Source organism: Uloborus diversus, chromosome 4 (genome assembly GCF_026930045.1).
Source record: "Uloborus diversus isolate 005 chromosome 4, Udiv.v.3.1, whole genome shotgun sequence".
NCBI lineage: Eukaryota > Metazoa > Arthropoda > Arachnida > Araneae > Uloboridae > Uloborus > Uloborus diversus.
Window position 1 is genome coordinate 92693000 of NC_072734.1, and position 21616 is coordinate 92714615.

Below are 21616 nucleotides of genomic sequence, written 5' to 3' on the forward strand. Positions count from 1 at the left end.
TGATTATATTTCCAAAAGTAATAGAAGTGATGCTGAATTTTTTAGTGCAAATGTTAGACAAACATGTTGGTTATCAGACTTAATTAGTTTCAGATCTCTGCTATGAGGGCGCTAGTTATAATTGGATTTTAAACATTTGTTTTTGTGAAATTTATCGAATAAAAGTTCCAATATCTTCCAGCGCCCTTATAATAACAGCAATTGTATTACATATTTTTGATGCATACAAGTGTAGCTAGAAAATGATGTAAAAACGTTGGTGTCATCAGGAAGGAGCTTTGAGAAAATCGGCCTTGAATATAGAAAGAAATTTCATTTTCGGTCACTTTAAACGGAGTTTGTGAGTGTCGTCCTCATAGTGACACCGATTTGACAGCTGTAATAATAGTATCTAATAAGACCAGATAATGTGTAGAATTAAAAATCCATGTCATTATAAGGGCGCTTAAAGCAACAAGAACTTTGAAATCTGCAATTTTGAAAAACCTGCCAAAATGTGTCACACCCCCTAAATTTAAAAATTTAAAAATTTTTCAAAATTGGTAAGTCAGACAAAGCTCATATTGTAGATTTAAATAACAAACATGGTAAGGAACAACATATGTGAAAATAAAGAAAGTCAAAAACATCAACAATCACACCGTGTTTGATCCTTACAGACAATGGCTCTTAAGCAGGTTTGAAATCTTTAAACAAATATTTGAGAACCACTACAGTGGCTTTGTGGAGCATTTTGTGATTTTGCAGAACGGTTCAGTCTAGTGTTTTAAAAAAAAACACATTAGGTTTGTGTTTGTATTTTTATAATAATTTAAAACACTAGACTAAAATAATTATTAGAATTCAATTAATAAAACACATTCATAAAACATCACACTCTGAGCACAAATAACTTCGATTTCCTATATTCACACATATGCAATTAAAATAACAAAGTACAATAAAAATAGGGAAGACTGAGTGATATTAAAAGTTTTAATGTTAGTTAATGTTTCAAAACTTCAGATTGTAACTAAAAAATTTAATAATACAAGGGAAGGGACCAGAAAAAGAATACATTCGTCTCCCAAAAATCCCAGACAGAAAAAGACTGTTGAGGCAGTGAGAAACAAAGGGATGCAATTGGATCATTAAATTTCGAGTAAAACCCGTTTAAAGATCAGATCCTAGGTAGGCCTGTCATTGAATTTTTTTTCTAAATCATGCTATACAGCAGCACCTACCAGGGCTACTAGTACAATCTCTAGCCCCAAGACAGAGGAGAGGTTCACCTACCATTTGTACTGGTTATTAGGGTGGATCCAAAAAAATGAAATTTCGAATCTTAATTTAGAATACCTACCAAAAGCTGTGAATGTGTAAGAACAATACACATGTAAAATATTATCAAGTTTGAACAACTCCTTGAGGGTCCTACTAAGGTTTGAATTTCTCCAAAAATAGGAAAAAAGGTCAATTTTCCAAAATTTTTATGAAAATAACTAGGTTCAAAATTTTTGTTCTAATACCATCTAAATGGTTCCTTTTAACACGTTTTTCATGTACCTTCAAAATTATTTACATTCTTTGCAATATTAGGTTCGCACAAGTTCCTAAAATTTCGTCATATTTCCAAAATCTGACTTTTTTCAAGCTTTTTTGCACATTGCAATATTTTTTTCTTTTAAAGTCCAATTTTTTCTCTTTTTTTTGCAATGACTGTGCAGAATGCAGTTTTAAATGGAAATGAAATTATACTTCATTACATTAACAGCCCAGCATTACAACAAGGAGCGTAATTGCTTCAAACTGGACCAGTGGTAAATTGTCGCACCCGTCTAGCAATTTACCTATTGGTCCTGCGAAAATTCACATGGACCAGCAGTTTCACCATCAAGTAATGTGAACAGGTGACGCAAAGGCTGCTCGCTTGCAGTTCGCAGATTAACCATGGAAGAGGATGTCTAATTTTATTCTCTATGGCCGCAATTGCACCGTTCTTTTTTCTGGTATTCGTGGCTGTGCCATCACAGCCAAAAGCTAAAAGATTCTTAAGGCTTAAACAAATTTTCAGTTCAAAAATCACATTGCTGTCGCGACACGTTTTCCAGTTCCAGAAGTTGGCGTCACATGACCCAAATAAAGAGAATTTAATTTTTCAACCATGGATTACTCGCTTATTGTTCTTCTATAGCATCTGTTTCCAACCATTTCTTTTTGTCATAGTTTTGTCTTTTCAGCTATCGAAAAATGTACTTTTCAAACCCTTTCACTTCTAGTTTGCAGATTTTGAAGAGAAGCACTTACTTTGTCTGTGACACATGTGACACTTCTGTCGCTGTCTTCGAATTTTATTCCTATCAACGACTTTAGGGCAATAATTATTTGACACAGTACCAAAATCCTGTACTGTTTCTGAAGCAATTGCTGCAGCACATCGCACATCTGTCAGAAATGCTGTACTGGTAGCATACTGTTGATAGTGTTAGCAGAGAAGCCTGATTTGTTCCAATTTTGAAGTGACATCAACACCAAAAGATGTTGATGGCTCTGTTGGCGGGAGTATAGCCGTTGCAAATTTTTCTTCTTCTAGAATTGAAAGAAAACTTTGCTGTTCATCATCAGTGTTATTACAGCATCTCGTTACGTAAGTGAAAGTCTGAAAACATTATTGATCCTGTCATTCAACGAAATGCCTATTTTTGCCAACCGGAAAAAGTTCTCTTAACAGTGATCACTGATGAACAAAAGTACATCAGAGAACTGGGTTTGCGATGATTTTGAAGGCCATACAAGTGGCTTCTGTACATGAAGAAATAAGAGAATTCTATAATTCAAAGATTAACTTTAATGGATCAGACTACTATGATGTTATCAACCGGCAAGAATGTGCAATAACTGTAACCCCTCTCCTATTTTAGCTAGCATATCTAATTAAAATATTCAACAATAGATTAAAAACACCAATGCCGATTTTGCGTTCGTTTAGTTGCCCTGTCACACACAGGTGGTGGAAATCTGTGCTAATATGGCGACAGAAGCTTCTTTGTTTGTGATTAGTCAATCGCAAAAGATGGCTTCATATGAGCAAAATCAAACTTCGAAGTATCATGCCATCGTTTGAATCAGAAAATGATTTCAAAGAGGTTTCATGAATGGATGTGACGAACTGACTATTTTATGTGGCTTTAACTAACTGATACTTTTCAAGTCCCTCATTTTGTGAAATATTGATGTTTATATGTCAGAGTGACTGTGTGTGAGTTACACACACATACATTCTTTGTAACCAATGCACTTCTCTCTATGTTTTTTTTAGTTAATACAACTGAATCATTTTGATAGTTTACTTCTAATGTAAAATGAATAATACATTTATACTTAATACATGTGGCTCGGCAGATGGAAAAGATAGAATGGAACTCAAAATGCAGCCATTTCTTTTTATTGGATTTTGGGCTGTTAATGTAATAAAGTTTAACTTCACTTCCGTTTAAAACTACATTCTGTACAGGTGTTGTAAAAAAGAAAACTGGACTTTAAAAGAAGAAATATTGCAATGTGTAAAAAAGCTTAAAAAAAGTCAGTTTTTGGTTAATTTCGCGAAATTTTATGGTTTATGTGCAAACTAAATGGTGCAAAGAGGCAAAGACTGTAAATAATTGGGAAGATACATGAAAATTGTGTTCAAAGGAAGCATTTTAACTGTATTATAACAAAAATTTTAAACACTAGTATTTTCATAAAAATTTTGGAAAAATGACCTTTCTGTTTTTGGAGAAATTCAAGCCTTGGTAGGACCCTTAAAGAGTTGTTCAAACTTGATAATATTTTACATGTGTGTTGTACTTACACATGCACATTTTAGCAGGTGTTCCAAATTAAGATTCAAAATTTCGTTTTTTTTTTCGATCCACCCTACTGGTTATCTAAAAATTTTAAATTTTGTATTTGCATTCCTTTGCTTCTCACTACCCCCATGAGCGGATTTATGGGGGGTCAGTGGGGGGCAATGCCCCCCCAGTTTTGGGAGGACTTTATGTAGTAACAACACATCTTCCAAAAATTTAAAAAAAAATCATTATTTTTTCGTTTTTGAATAGTTTAAAAGAGCATGGGTGGATTTATGGGGAGAAGGGGGGGCAAAGGGGACAATGCCCCCAGTTTTGGGAGGAGTTTATATAGTAACAACTTATCTTTCAAAATCTTATAACAAAAAAAAATATCATGATTTTTTCTTTTTTGAATAGGAAATTAAAGTTTATTTTTTCTTTTAAACTTAAAATAGCCGTTTCTTACAAAGTTCGAACAATACTGTATAACTGTATAATCTACTACTCAATTTAAAGTGCAAATTATTGATAGGTTCTAAAATCCCTGAAAAGAATTGGCGCAGTATAGCCTACGAGGGCTCTTGAGCCAAAAACCCAATCTAACCAACCAAACCTTGAAAATAATTAGACAAGTCTTTGAAACTCCTAAGCAAAGTGTGCTTCAATTTTATTTCTTATCAAGTGTATAAATTAAGAATTGTTCAAATGGGTAGTATGTTACTCTCTTGATACCTATTCTCTAAATCAGTGCACCATTTCTTTTAAAGTATTAACTTGCATCAGAAAGCACTTTTAAAGCGTAAAACTTTAAAAAAAAAATTATTTGCCTATTATTTCCAATTAACCCTTATAAGACCTCAAAATGCAGAATTTTCTATCCATTTTAGATAATTTCCTCCGGGGGAGTAACCCCCGGGCCCCCCTAAAACTGGAGATATACTATATCCCACTTAAAAGGGAGCACTGCGTCACTCTCTTAATACCAGCCCCCTCTCTTTTAAGGTCAATTTAAAAAGGACAGCATGATTACACACAGTAATGAAAACGACACATAAAAAAGTAAAGAATGGCCTTACGCATCACAGAAAACAGACAAAAACATGGGAGGGGGGAGGGCAATTAAAAATATTGCTCCAAAAAAAAAAAAAAAAAATCCTGCCCCCCCCCCCCCCCAGGAACTCAGTCCTAAATCCGCCTATGACTACCCCAGTTGTTTACGCAATTGCTTGAAAATGCTCATTCATGAATTTTTATGAGGAATGCAAAAGCAAACCAACTTCATAGCAGAGTTTCAATTTATGCATAAGGAAACAGAAAACGGAGCAGGGAAAGCTTTTTAAAAATATTTGATCTTCATTTTGAAAAAAAAAAAAAAAATCAATTGAAAACATTAGAAAACTAAAAAAATCATTGAAAATTCAGTAAAAGACATCAACAATGAGCTTTAGAAAAAGAAAGATGATTGAGAAAAATGGAGAGAATTTTTCAAGCGCTAGAGCCACAGGTACTGCATTGAAAACAAAAACACCTATCTGACCTCAGACCACTACAAGGCTGAAAAATGTGGCACATGTGACAGGGTCCATCCAGGAATCTAAATATTTAGCACTTCAATATGAAGGAGCACTGATTTTCTGACAGAACTGTCAGAAAAATGTTGCTCAATGATCTTTACAACAGGAATAGTTTTTTTTTAGCAAAGAAGGATCATGTTGGCCAAGTTGGAACTAAATGCAGAATCCTTCCAGAGCTGTATTAAATAATTTGAACTCTGACATCTTGAATTCAAATTATGTTTTTCGCAATCACGAGTGTGTGTATGTAGGCATATGTGTTTGTGTGTGGGGGTATGTGTATGTGTAGGTGTCTGTATGTGTTAGTGTGTGTAGGTGTATGTGTAAGTGTAGGCAATAGACACAACCTGCAGACGGTTTTCGCTAGAGGAGCAGCATCGTGAGGCGGCCGGCTGATGGAGGGAGGCAGGGGACAAATAAAATCATAGGAATTCAAAACTGTCAAGTGAGAAAAATAAGCAATGGTGATTGCTCAAAAAAAAAAAAAAAAAACACCAATGTGAATGTACTCCACAAAGCATGACAATGCTCACTGCACCATGCCATTGCTACTACTGCAAATGAAACGTATACTGCTATCTATTGATACCACTACCATCACTGAATCTGTACCACAACTCAACAATGCCTTCTCCAAAGATGGCAGGTTGATACGCCAGACTCAGTACATAAACAATTTCAAAATACAGCTAAATAATTCTTATGTTAAGATGTGACCTATGTATCGTCGCCTCAAAGCAACAGTAAGATATCTAACCCCAGAAATAACACTTAAGATATCGTACTGTTGCTCTGAGGCGACGATATGTAAGGTCAAAAAACGGTAAGGAGCTGCAAGTTACAAAATTTAAGTTATCTCTAAATAGTGTTTGTTTGTGATTACATTTTGCTATAATTACTTTATCTTGGAACAAAATTCGAGGGTGAACCTGAAAATTAAAATCGTCATTTCTTTTTTTTTTTTGAATTACCTCTGTCTATTTTTTATTTGAGCACCCCTCTAATATAAGTGCAATACACATGAAAATTAATGAAACTATGAAAATTATTTTGAGAGTTAATGAGAGATTATTTTCATTGTAATGCAGAGAACAAGTTATTAAAATGTTTTACCTCATTTCTTTGCATCAACTCTTCGTTCATTTGATCTACATCAAGAGGAACTTCATGTTCTGAAAATCATATTACGGTTAATTTGCAGAAAAATATTAAAGGTTATAAGTATCTAAAGGTTTTAGATGTTATTTTAAAATAACATAAAAAAACCTTTGAAGTGGACTAAAAACAATAATACAATAAAATGGTAGCTGGTTTCATATTAAGTTCTGAAATTCAAACAAAATCTGACAGCAACAGAATCTGAGTCCAAGATTAGAATGTTTTAGATACACTATCAACTTGTCATGCAATTTGAATGCTTACTGTCACAAGTTTTAAATTACAAGTACAGGAGTAAACATAAATTTGGATCAAAATTCAGTTCATGTTAAGTCACAGAGGTGCCTACAAGGGTGGGTGGAAAAACTTTTTTTATGCAATCAATTTCTAATAGCACAGAAAACTTGCGCATTGGCATCCTAATAACAGGAAAAATAATTAAAAAATATATAAATTATTTTTGAAATCGTGAAAGAGCCCTCACGTTGAGAAAAAAAAAAAAAAAAAGCCTTCAATTTCTAAAGACGTATACTTTTTTCAAAAAATAACTTAACTTCATTTCTAATGGTATAAAAAATACACTTTGTAGTTACCGAAATGTAAAGAAAAAACTTGGAGGCACATTGCCGATCAATTTGATTGCCGATGAATTTGAATTCGCACAGAAAGTCTTAAAATACCATGTTTAAAGTAAAAGTTATATTATTTCAAAAATTCTGAAGCTCACATGAAGCTATAAAAATATGCTATTAATTGTCTATTTTAATGTTTTATATACATTTCTCTTATGCTGAAATGACTCAGGACTCACCTTATGCAGAACTGTTATTTCAAATTTTTCCGGTGTGTGTGTGTAAGGGGGGGAGGTTAAAGGGTGCAAACTCAATGGAAATTTCAACAGAAAACAGCAAAAATCACGCCCTCTCAAATGTAAATATGTTTATTTCTTAAAATCGTGGTGGAGGGCAATGGACCTCTTCCCCTGACCCCCTAAATAATAGGCCTAATCACGTATCGGTGGCAGCAAGTCCGAGTCCCACTCACCACCCTACCCAATCAACCAACCAATTTGGATGACGTTCATTATGCTGAAGTTCTTTAAATTCTGAATTGGTATCAAATGTTCTTGATCTGAAAGTTATTTACTATGAAAACCTTCTTGGTTTTCATACTTGTGCATTTTCCTTCGGTCTCTGTCACAGTTTTGCTCATTTCTTTACCGATTGAATGTGTTATCAGATATTCAAGTTATGGCAGGGGTTTGGCTTTCAATGAATATTAAAATATCCGTTTTAATGCTTTACTTATTTTTCCATTATGTTAAAGCGACTCAGGACTCACCACGTGGAAGTAGCAGCAAGTCGAGTTCTTTCATAACCCCCCCCCCCCACATACACACATCCTATCCAATTTGTGTGTGAATTTTCTGTTGAAGTTCTTTGAATACTGACTTGGTATCAAATTTTTCATCAAAGATCTTGATCTGAATGTTGTCTACTTAATAAAACCATCTGGATTTTCATGCACCCAAAATTTTTTCCACCAGTCTCTGTCACAAGTTTTACATATCTCTTTACTGACTGAGCATGGAACAGAAATTTCACCTTTTTGCTGAAATTTCCATACCCTGAGCCAGTGGCGCCGACTCCATGGGGCCTGAGGGGGCCCGAGCCCCCTCAAAAATATTTTTGAGGGGGCAGAGCCCCCCCCAATAAATCAAAAAAATTATTAATTACATTACGCTTTTTAAACTCATAAATTTATCTTTTATTTTCCTTATTTGAAGATAGTTTACCTTGTAAAATACATTCAGTAATGAGTTAAAACAAATAATTATTACGGTTGTGTAAGCAGGTTAAATGAAAACGAGTGGTGTGAATAATGATAGTGTAAAAGTGCTGCGAGTACTGTAAAAATTTGTCATAGTGCGCGAATTACGGGTTAAGTCTGTTGCCGGTGGGCAGCGCTGCGGCGCGCTCACCTAAGTGTTGCTGACCCGAAAAAAATATATGAGAGCATGATTTGTATATAAAATGGGAGGCGTGATAATTTTGAATACTTTTAGGAATTGTGTTTAAAGGAAAACCTTCACAAAATGATGATCCTTCCCTTCATCGGAATCGACGTATACCAAAGAAGTGAAAACAACGAAGGCAGCTCACTGCACACTTTCAAAATCCAAAAGGAATACAGTCCACTCCAGCTACTTTTGCGAAATGGCTATAACGCGATTTTTTCTCCAGTATTCAGACCTAACGCGAATTCCGCACCTGCAACACGAAAATTCTCGGGAGGGAATCGTGGTGTGTTCGTATCGGCTTTGGCTACTAATTTTTTTTTTTTTTTCATGAATGGATCTTTTTCCTTTTAGCATCGCTGAGAGTGGAAGTTCCTTTTTCATTTTAAATGCGAAAGTTAATGAAATATAATGACACCTAAGAGCGCTGTTTCATTTAAAGTTTGTGAAGATAAAAGGAGAAAGTTTCTGACAATTAAAGAAAAGCTAGAGCTTCTTGAAAAGCTGAAGCTCAACTAAAAAATGCGTTGAAAGTAGCACGAGAATTAGATATGAGTGAATCTTCCTTACATACAATTACAAGTCAAGAAAAGGAAATCCGTAAAAATTCACCGAGTAGTGTCTTAGTAAAATGCAAATATTTATGAAAATGGAAACTGCTCTTGTATTGTGTACAAATATCATTAATGGATCGACTGTTCAGTACAACTAAAGTGCTTACCGTATACCGGTTTATTTTTTCTTTCTTTCCCATTGATCATTGATTTTGTACATCGTAGCAGTATTTTATGTTGAATAAAACGGTATTTTTAAAAAACAAGTAACATTCAGTTCTTTATGTAAGAAACAGGAATGTAAAGTTAGAGTAGAGTTAAGAGATGGTTTTTAACAGTTTGACGGGGTGTTTACAAGTGTCTAAAATAAATAGGTACGTTTATAAAAAATTTTACACATACCTTTTTCCACAACGCAAAATTTCGACTTACACGAGGGGTCTTGGAATGCATCCCTCGCGTAGGTCGGGACTCGAGTGTACTACAAGGCAATATACATTGAGGTTTGTAAAATGGTGCAATTTTGCATTGTTGGGCAATTTACATCAACTGGACACACACAGGTCATTGCAGTTGAACAAGAGTGCTTGCTTTTATTAAACAAAGGTGAAACATTTTGAAAAATCAACTGAGTTTTTCAAAAGTGACCTAGACATTGAGAGACTGCGTTTACGCTTGAATATGTTAGCCGATATCACTAATGAAAAAACAACTGGTCTTAAAGAGCATGCTTAAATTAAATTACCTTTTTACAAAAATACTGTGTGTGTTCGTATTTATTTTTTCCTTCTTTCAAAGCCAAAAAATATGTGTCGGGCTTGTCGACTTTTCGGGGTTCTAATGTTGATTATATGACTTTAAAATGCTTTAAAAAAACTTTAAAACTCACTATTTTTCATCTCAGATTTAGAAAATTTCCTGCGGCATGCCCCCTCCCCCCAATATTTTTTAAGTCGGAGTTTCTGGGAGTGCCCTTCAATGCAAGTCAAGCGCAGTACCTTTTCCATGCCTAGCTACGGCACTGCATGACTCCCCATAAAATAGAACAAAAAAATGTCTCTTACTAAGACAAGTGGCATGATCTAGTTGAACCAGAAAAATTTGTATACCAATTTTTGGATTGTTTTACTTTGAAAACGCCACGTCACATACTGTTTGTTTGTTTAAATTATACACACCAGAAAGTATGTAAATTGGCATTTTCAAGGCACAAAAAAACACATTTCTTTGGGGGGGGGGGGGTAACCTCCGCGGGGTTACATAACCCCATAAACCCCCGGTGATGACTGGCCCAGCCCCCTCAATAATTTTTCCAAGTCGGCGCCCCTGCTCTGAGCACAGAAAAATTTCAACCAAGTGATCCAGAATTAACTGTTAAGAATCCCAAACTCCTCAATTATTCCCAACGGTTAACTGTGTTAACTGGGTATTAGGACTTTGTTTCCCAAATTAGTCCAACAAGCGTAATGCAGATACTGGAAAAATTATAGTTAAGATTTATGCTGATGTTTGGTTTGATATTCAAATGCATTACACCATGAAAGATGGTCCGAAGCACATACTATAGAGGTCATTCAAACAAGACATTTACCAAATAACATTAAAAGAAGTCCTTGATCCCATCATTCATAGAAACTTGTTCTTTCAGAGAATATGAAGTGGCGTTGATATTGGACTACACACAGCACATTCGAGAATAGGGGTACAGGAGAGTATTGAATGTCTGTAATGAGCCGCCGGTAGTACTTCACGTTAGATTCTTCAAGCTTTCATTAATTAATTTTCAAGCTACAGATTATCCTAAACTTATTGATTGGTTCAAGTATAAGCTGATATCACCATACCATTGTATTTAAATATGGCAAAGAAGACTTTGAAAGTCATAGTCTAGTAAACGAAGGCCAAATAAGGGTGAAAAAAACATGCAGTTTTGAAAATTGGCACACATGTATAGGAAGGGCTCCTGATGAACATTCAAAAACTATTTAGTTTCAAGCGAAATTGTTACAAGGTGAATTAAAGAACGTAAAATTATCTTTAAAAAGCTTTTTTTATTTTTATTGTATCTGTAATAATTGACGAGAAATTTAATTTCAAAGTTAGGGAATTTTCGGAAAACTGACCATGTTTTCGCTTATTTCTATTTTTGGTGGCCCTCGAGAATTTGTTTGATTTGATTCTTTCCTCTTTTTGGTCTGAAGTAGTGCAGGTTATTAGGGGGATTTTATTTCTTGAAATTAGAAAGCTGGTGGGGGGAGGAAGGAGGCAAGTAATGCCGAAAGACAAAAATATGTGCAGGTATTCTTTTCATTCTTTTTTTTTCTCCCCCCAAAGTCCAGCAAACGAAGACCCAAAATGAGAGTAAAACACAAACATTTAGTTTTAAAATTGGTACACATGTACAAAAAAGTCTCCTAACGAACATACTAAAAGTCTCCGGTGGTAGAGGTGTTTTGAGGGGAGCTCGTGCCACCATTTTGGAATTCTGTTTTTTCGCTTTATCTCAGATTCCGTTTTTATCAGCTTTCGTCTTATGTCTCACAATATTTTTCTTGAGAGCACAATCATCAATTGTTATATTAAAGAGGACAAGTTACCTTTAAAAATGTGTTTTTGTTATAACTGTAATAGGTGCGGAGGCAATGTGTTTCCAAGTTCGTGAGATTTTGAAAACTATCCACTTCAAATTTTTTCATTTTCGGGACTCTACGAAAAAGACATATTAATCACTTGTTATTAAATAAATAGACTCTTTTATGTCATTTACGTCAACAAAGACCCAAAAAGACCTCTATGCATGTAAGAAATAAACGTGTATGATAAGGATAAATGATAAAGTTAATGATAAAAAATTCAAACATTCAAAAAGGGCATCTTCTTTCTTAGTTTGTTAAGGCAATGTTATTTGGTGATAAACTGTTAAGGGTCAGTTTGTTTTTAATCCTGACAGTTTATGCAAGCAAAACGCTTCAGTTTACACTTATTTTTTGCAGTCACATTTTGTGCTACATCCTTTTGTTATGAACGAAATATCCGGAGAGAATTATTATTTTGCGAAGTTGTCGTAGTTGAAGATCTTGTTATGCTATTAATAGCTCTGACTCCAAGTGATAACAATATTCTTTTCGTGAAAACCAGGGAAAGGTAAAGTGGATACCAAGATATTTTGCACACAAGAATTGCAGAACACTTGAGAGCTCAAGGACCAAATTCTTTTTATCCATGCTTTCTCCAGTTGAAACATGACATCAACTACAGTCGACTTGTGCTACAATGCGATTTGACTTACGCGAAACGGCTATAATGCAAGTTTTTCACGAGTAATGATTTTTCGAGATAGCGTGAATTCCTCGCCAGCAACACGAAAATTTTCATTAAGGAATTGCTGGGCGTAAGTATCGTCTTTGATACTGGCTACTAAATATTGGTTTCGTGGATGAATGCATCACTGGAGTGGGAAGGCTCCCACACCGTACTAGTTGAATCATCGCTTTGTCAGTGTATACAAATAACCACTTCATATTTTCCACTCTAAATGTGAAAGTTAATTTGACATAGTGGTATCTAAGTGTGCTGTTTCAGCTTAAGCTAGGGAAGAGAAAGTTTCGTAAAATTAAAGAAAAAGTGAAATCCTCGATATGTGCAGCAGAACATTGATATAGATTGGATGAGCTGCACAGCACCCACCATCATCATCTTCTGTTTTTTAGTTATAACAATTATTGCTACTTCATCTATTGTAGGGTAGTGTAATAGTGTTGCATTTCGTTATTATTACTATTGTGTACTGTACATACATCGATACAGCACTACACTTTGTCTCACTCTCCCACTGATCATTGATTTTGTGCATCATAACAGAAGTTTGTATTGAATAACGTAGGTTTTTATTAAATACTGTATAATATCAGTTATTTATGTGGAAAATGTTGTCATATTCTTAAGAAATGTTTTAAAGCAGTGAGAAGGGGGGTTTACAAGTGTCTAAAATAATTGTTTGTGTTTATCAAAAAGTCGTAAACATACCTTTTTCTACAACGCGAAAGGGCTTGGAACGCATCCCTCGCGTAAGTCGGGACTCAACTGTACATATGAGGAAGTGAGAAGCAAAGGGATGCAAGTGGACTATTTTAAGTCTCGAGTAAAATGTTTGAAGATCAGATCCTAAGTAGACTTTCATTGAAATTTTTTTTATAAACCTTGCTGTACAGCAGCACCTACCGGGGCTACTAGTACAATCTCTTGCCCCAAGACAGAGAGGTTCACCTACCATTTGTACTGGTTATCTCCAAATTTTTAATTTCGCCACTTGCATCCCTTTGCTTCTCACTACCTCATATAACAAAGCTAAAACAAAATTCATAAAATTGTTGCAGAAAAATAAATTGTTCATCTGCATTCTGGAAGCATTCTTTAGCCCCCTTTCTACTCCAGATCAGGTAGCGGAGTCAGGCCAAACATTTTTCTTGGCCGTACATGGGGATGTTTTAAATGCAACTTCTTTGGATGAACGCAGGTTTTTATTTTTCCAGAGTAGCAAGGACGGAAAAACTACATTTTATACCTTTGCTTCCAGGTGATGATTTCACAAAATACTGACACGTCTAATAATAATAAAAATGGTTGGGAAGACCACTATGAGCTGATCTTCTGGATGAAAAAAAGCCGGCACATCGTGGAAACCCATAACTACTTCAAGTCGTTCTGCTCCATACTCCATTCTCTCCGGATATTTCGTTCATAGGGAAAAGATGTATCACAAGATGTGGCTGCAGAAAATTAAGTGTAAACTGTAGCATTGCTTGCATAAACTGCCGGGATTTTAAAAGACTGACCTTAACGTTTTATAACCAAATAACACCGCCTTAACAATCTAAGGAAGAAGATGCCCTTTTAGCATGTTTGAATTTTTTCATCATTTTTTTAAAATCATTTATCCTTACCGTATAAGGGTACATGTTAATGTCTTGCATGCGTAGACGTCTTTTTGGGTCTTAGTTGACGTAAATGACATAACAGAATTCATTTATTTAAAAACAAGTGATTAATATGTCTTTCGTAGAGTCCCGGAAAAAAAGAAGGGAAAAAAGTAGATAGTTTTCAAAATCTCATGAATTTGGAAACACATTGCCTCTGCACCTATTACAGTTATATCAAAAACAAAAACGCATTTTTAAAGGTAACTCGTCCTCTTTAATTTAACAATTGATGATTTCGCTCTCAAGAAAAAAGATTGTGAGACATAAGACAAAAGTTCAAAAAACAGAATCTGAGATAAAGCGAATAAACGGAATTCCAAGATAGTGGCACGAGGTCCTCTCAAAACTCCTCTACCACTGGGGACTTTTAGTATGTTCATTAGGAGACCTTGTTGCACATGTGTACCAATTTTCAAAACTAAACGTTTTTTTCTACTCGCATTTTGGGTCTTCGATTGCTTGACTATGGTGGAAGGAAAAAAAAGAATGAAAAAAACACTTGCCCATATATTTGTCTTTCAGCATTACATGCCTCTTTCCTCCCCCCACCTGCCTTCTAATTTCAAGAAATAAAATCCCCCTAATAACATGCACTACTTCAGACCGAAAAGAGGAAAGAATCACACAAACAAATCCTCAAAGGCCACCAAAAATAGAAATGAGCGAAAAAATGGTCAGTTTTCGAAAATTCCTTAACTTTGAAAATGAATTTCTCATCAACTATTACAGATACAATAAAAGTGAAAAAAGTTTTTTAAAGATAATTTTACGTTCTTTAATTCATTATTCTTCACTTTTTTTGGAGGAGGCACCCCTGTTAAGTGACATATATGCGAATTTTGATGATCAAGATTTTGACTGTTTCGTAGAATTTCAACGTGTGACTCTTTTGTAGCACGGCACACATCTAATTGGTAATCAACCCCTTCCCATGTAAATGGCTAGCATGCCTGGAGTGTTAATGGCGACCCAAATTCTCCTTTACCTGAGATAGTTTCCATCCTGAATTTTCTTATCATAAACATTATTCTTCACATATATCAAGGAAAAAAAAGAATCATGGAGTCGAATAAGAGCTTCTTGAAGTCTCGGAAATAGCCCCCGACTTTCTTATTGCCGAACTGAGTAGAGAAAATTCCAAAAGATATGGATCTAAAAAAAATTATCTATAAATCTTAAATAACTTTTTAAAAATAAATTTTCTATATCCCCCCCCAGTGCAAGGCTTTATAAACAACTGCATAATCCTTTATTTCCCAAATTTTTATTTATTTATTTATTTTTTTTTGAGAAAATCCAAGCATTTAGTTTCCACACAGCAAGTAATAGAAATGAGAACATTGTAATCAATCAAACTTTTAAACAGAAAAGTTCAATGTATTTAAAGCAAAATCTTACCTTCTATAGCAGTTTCAGGTGCTTCATATGTAGCTTGAGTATACTGAAGGAGGAAATATCTTTTAACTTGATAGCAAGTAATGTTTAAGACAGCATATATATTTATATCTATATTAGGGTATCCAAGAAAAAATGAAAGTTGAAATATTTTTTGTTGCATACCCTATTATTATTATTTTTTCTTTTTATATCAAAACAATTGTATAAAAAAAAAAATCCTGTAATTTGAACAACGGCAACCCATGTCGACTTGCAATGTGAAGCAGCACTTGTGTGCTAAACCAAGTCGGAAAACTTTTTGTGGAAATTATATTCTAGTCAGCATGGACAGTGGAACAGTTAGGCCTACTTCGGTAATTTGCATTTTCAGATCGTCAATGTCCCTATATCTCAACATGTACTACAAAAACATTTATCCAAATTAAAAAATAATTAGGCATCCAGCATAACACCTATAAAATTTACAATTTTTTTCAAAAATTGACTTTCTCTATTTATTTTTTAAAAAACTACAGATAACTTTAAAGAAAATATCAAGTTCAAATACTATTAGAGAACACATTTTCCAATCAACATTTGCAAGCGAATACTAAAAATAATAATATATTTTAAAATGAAAAATTTAACTTAAACTTGAAAAAAATCCATATGTTTGAGTATTATGCGGGAGACTTGCGTAAGAGCAAAAACTTCTATTTAACACTATTTACCAACTTAATTGCTTATATTTTTCAGTTTGATAATATTTCAAAATTTATCTTTTGTTTTTTAAAAATGAATAGAAAAAAGTCAATTTTTTTGAGGAAAATTATAGATTTTAGGCCTCATGCAGGATGCCCAATTATATTTTAATTTGGATTAATGTTTTTTGAGGTACATCTGGAGCTATATAAGCAGCACCTTTTCAACATGAAATTTTCAATTTCCAAAAAAAGTTTTTTTTTTATATTCAATCTAAGTGCTGGTTCATACTTTCAGCAAATTAGTATGAATTGCCATTGTTCAAATTACATGGAACTTTTTTTTTACAATTGTTTTGATATAAAAGCAAAAAATAAGAGGGTATGTAAAAAAAATCAGACTTTCCTTCTTTACTGGACACCATAAAATATTTAAAGTATCAAAGCAATCTGATACAAAATAAAACATTAAAATTTCTAAACATAAAAATTTTGAATTTTAAAATCAACTCATTTTGTTCATTTTGAGAAATTTTACACATTTTATTTTTTAGATCCATTTATAGAATTTACACTTCATGTAAAGAAATGAGTTTGAAATTAAGCATTATAATATGTTATATTTTTTAGCAAACACAAAAAAAAAAAAAAAAAAAAAAAAAAAACACTTAAAATTGTCTTCCCATGTAATGTTATCAAATATATTCATTTAATGTGCCATATTGCATAAAATTCATAATACAGATAGAATAAAAAAAGTTTAAAACCATATTCAGTGGCATCCTTTTTGAAGTTATGACCTTTGAAATAATTTTATGCCTTCTAAATGTGAAAAAGGCTGGATACTTTTCTGATTGCCCTTGTGTTAAAGATGAAGAATACTGTTGTTACATATGCTTTTATTCAAGAAGACATTAATCCATGTAAAAGGCAGCCAAGAACAGGAAAAGTAACTACAACAAGCAATTCAACATACAACAAAAGCAACAATTTAAAATCAAAAGGAAAGCTGTGTAGTCCTCTTAATAGAAGGTTTCACAATTGTAGCAGAATTAAAGAAAGAGTCATTTCAGGGAGTCCATGACAGATCGCACAGACCAAAAAAGCTTTCCGAGTAATTTTAGTTTCTGATCAGTTTGGTCAAGTTTCGAGCAGGAGAGGAGATGAGCAGCATTCATGTTGCCAGAGCAACAAATTAGACAGGTACTAGATGTTAAGATACCTATCTTGTGGAGGTGCTCAGCCAGGCAATCATGGCCTGTAGAGAGCCTAAAAAGGGCCACACTTTCCGCTCAAGGTTTATTACAGTAAGTCCGCCACTTCTCTTGAATTTTGGCCCAAGGTTTGCTGTTTCGAGTTGGCTTTGTTTATGGCCTTGAGTTGATCTTGAATTTGGTTTTTGCAGAAATGAGTAAGTCACTCACTGAGAATAGAACAGTTCACTTAGCGATCTAGAGAACCTTGCTTGGTCAGGGAGTCAGCCCTTTTGTTTTCATGGATGCCCATGTGTGAGGGGACCCACTGGAAGTTGATGGTCTTATTTGCAGCTCTTAAAAGAATCACGTTCTTTTTAATTTCAAAGGTGATATTTGATTCAGTGATTTGGATCTTTGTAACTGAGATGAAGAGTACAATATGCATTATACATGAATTTTTATTTGTTTTTCAAACTTGAGTCACTCATTTTAGTATTAGAACTTTTTTCATCTTTTGAAATTTACTCCAAATTTACACACGATTTGGTGTTTATTATAAGGCATCTGCAACAATATCAGAACAAAAAATAAGGCACAAGAGCCAAAAATGCTATTAATCTCAACTACTCCATCTGCCAGGGAAGAACTGGAGTCATATCCATCTGCAGACATTGATCTTGTCAGTATGCACCCTGTCAATGCATACAGAATGCATTCACATGGGAACCAAAAAAAAAACTTATAATTTTAATAATTAATAAACATGATTATCTTCTAGCAAATGGCTAGTGTTGTATTTCTACGAACGCTACAAGTGAGTGGCAACACATTGAACTGGGCACCAACTCATGCAATCAATCTAACGATGGATTCACTCCATCAACCATCGAATCTATGCTGTGCTGCATGGGAGCTCTATCGAATTGTTATCGAATTGTAGTATTTACTCAAAGTTAAATGTTTCTTATGTGTGCTAAATGTTAGTAATAAACGTGTTTCTTGTGCTACCTCGGAATTATCTAATCAATACGCGGAACTCGGACACTTACGTCACAACAGCTAGTTAATCAAAAAAGGATTCAAATGACTATATTTTATGAATTAATTAATAAGCAATGCATTTTTAAGACAGATTCCTTACATTTCAACGGAATGAAAACTTAACTGCTAGATTTTTTGCACAATAATTATAAAATAAAAGGACTTGGCGGGAAAACATTAAGCATTTTTTAAAAGTCCTTAATGATCAAAATGGATTATAAAATAAATTATTTCATGTTTGCACAAAATTGGTTCTTAAGCTAGTTATAAACTGTTATATAGACTTACTGCTGCAGCAGTCTGCTGAGTAGCTGCTTGTGTAGCTGCAGTTGCTTGCTGTGGATCTGCATAAGAGTATTGTTGCGGATACTGATATGCTCCGTAAGCTCCATAGCGCTGATCATAGCTATAGTATGGATTTTGAGCTTGGTAATTTTGCCAAGCAGCATAGTAACTTTGGTAATCATAACCAGGATACTGTTGTTGCCATTGCTGTTCTTCTTGGCTGGGTGTACTAGATGAAGATGTTGGCCTGAAAAAAAAAAGTTTTCAGCATTTTTTAACACATATTTCAGAAACACACACACAAAGCTTATAGATTTATAAGTTAAATATTGGGGAAGTAATTTTCGTTATTTGTGACATAAATGCATTACTTAAATAAAAAAGGTGTAAACAAATGAAAGAACGAGACCTTTTTTCATTTAAATGACTTTTTTTTTGTACAAAACAAACCATAAAGCAGGACAAAAATGAGCCCTGCTAAGTACAGAACATCCTTAACCCCTTAACAATAGGATAATTTTCAAGAAAATGGTGATAAAAGTGTCTTTTTTTTTAATTAAGAAAATGATATAAAAATAAGAGTGACAAACAACATGTGCATTCAATTTTTCATTTTCAATATTTTTTAGATTGAAATTTTAAAATTTTTTTTAAATTTTACGAAAAGTCAACAAGCAAGCCCAAGCAAGCAGTGAAAATTTAAGAAATACGTCTTTTAAACATTAAAAAAGAATTTTATTAATATTTTGTGTAATATAAGTAAAGATAAGTAAATTTTTCTTGTGTGGTAGTTTCAAAGCTTGAGATACAGAGGCTAACGTCACAATGTGGTTGGTAAGTTAGTACCAAATTTAAAATGGACTGGTGCTGCCATCTAGTGTATAAAGAGAGAAATAAAATTAATTCCAGGCAAAATAAATGAATTGGTTTTAATAGTTTCGTCTCGTTAATACTGCACACCCAAGCACAACAATATCTTGGCAGCGAGAAATGGAGGTCGAAACCCCAGCACCGCATTTTCATGGGAGCGAGCAGGAAGGGGTTAAGAAAACACTACGCAAGCTATCAAAATAGAGATTTATGTAACAAATTCTGAATTGAGTCTGAAAAGGAAATCAGCAAATACATTTAAAATTTCAACATGAAACACAATCTAAATTTTTAAATCAAAATATGTGCAATCATTAACAAGGCTCCCGAACAGATTTTTAGCATGTCCCTAAGGACAAAATGTACTTAAACTCCAAAATAAAAATGGTCTGTAAAAAAACATTTCCCTTAACTTTTAAAGGTTACAGTTAGGGAAGCAATGATTAATTGGCTGTCATTAGTAATTGGCTGCTATGCTGATTATTTATAATTGACATATTTACACCAATTAATTGGTGAACAAAAGATGTTACAGAGAAAATTCAGACTGAAACTGAAATTTTAAAGGAAAAAATGGGACCAGTTGGGAGCATTGCATTAATATATACATATAAAAACATAAATACCTTTTTTGTTGAGCAGTACTAACACGAACTGTTTTCGAACCTATATGTGTGTTCTGCATATCAATCAAGGCAGATTCGTATTCCGATTGATTGGTGAAGTGAACAAATCCGTATCCTTTGCTGACCCCAAAATTATCGTAAATCACTGTGGGAAAATGGCATAAATAAATCCATGGATACAAAATACAAAATAAATCATTCAAAATAGTTTACAAAAAACAACTTAGTATGCTCCATTAAACATTCCTTTTAAATTTTTGAAACAAATGCTTTATTTACTTACTCATTGACAAAATTTCTTTTATAACTCTAGTAAACACCGAATTATCTACGGGATAGGGTGGCACGGTAGATGTTTAAAGCAAATTTTGTGGATGATTTGCAAAATGAGTAAAAAATGATACTAGTATAAAAAATAGCTAAAAAAAGGTTATAGCACACATACATATGTTTAAACTGTACCTAAAAACAATAATAGTGAAAACAAAAAATATATGTAAAAGCTAAAAGAGATTTGCTCATTATTGCAATTAGGTAATACACATACGCAAGAAATTGTGCAAACAGATCAAGTTAGGTTTTGCCAAAATGCATAGGGGAGAAGAATTTTTCCAAACAAAATTAGTTTGGTCACTTGTTTACACGTGTAAAGAGTATAGAATAAACATGAAAAACTAGTAAGGCCCAAGACGGCAAATCTTTTAAACTTATGTCTGCTTATACTGAACAGAGGTAACAACACTCTGAGGCAGAGGTTCCCAAACTTCAGGTCTCCACGGACGCTCCCGGAAAAATTACGAACTTTGCAGACATCAGAATTTATTGTTTACATCAAAAAAGTTATGCGGTTAATAGAAAATTGCTTCATATAAGTCGGCATTATAAAGGTATTTGACTGTAATATCAATATATTCTAAGCACTAAACATTCTAGACCTTGACGATTTGGCCAGAATGAAAGTATGATTGCCCAAAATTCGGTGACTGTATGAAAATCTCAAGTGTCACTTCAAATGATTTTGTTGAATAAACACAAGCATATTATGCAACAAATTTATAAAACAGTGGTACTCCATAATTATTAAAACTGACTGCCAACTATAGCATTTGATCTACTTCAGCCTTTGCGGTGACACTATCATTAGATTTTCAAAAAATACTCAGATAAGGAAATGTACAAATGTGTTTAGTTCAGGGTTGGCAAGTTTCTGCCGAGGCGGTTAAAACCACTGGTAGAAACCGGTTAAAACCGGCATGTTGAAAACCACTTTCTGCCACATTTGCGGCAGAAACTAGCAAAATTTCACAAAATGAAAAAAAATTAAAATTATTAACATGCAATAGGAATTGCATGGAAAAAATAATTATTAACCAAAGCACAATTTAATTACGATATTACCACAATTTAAAATCAAACGTTACATTGT

At 33.8% G+C, this 21616-nt stretch overlaps 1 protein-coding gene across 1 annotated transcript in view; it reads right to left on the reverse strand.

The window, feature by feature from the left end:
- Positions 1-21616, reverse strand: part of LOC129219675 (tRNA selenocysteine 1-associated protein 1-like) — a 54356-nt gene that overhangs the window by 2942 nt on the left and 29798 nt on the right. Inside the window, exons 7-10 of the mRNA XM_054853952.1 lie at positions 20191-20335; positions 18698-18941; positions 15493-15535; positions 6500-6558 (exon numbers count right to left, since the gene is read on the reverse strand). Of these exons, the coding sequence (XP_054709927.1) occupies positions 6500-6558; positions 15493-15535; positions 18698-18941; positions 20191-20335 (491 nt within the window). The remainder of the gene's footprint in view (positions 1-6499; positions 6559-15492; positions 15536-18697; positions 18942-20190; positions 20336-21616) is intronic.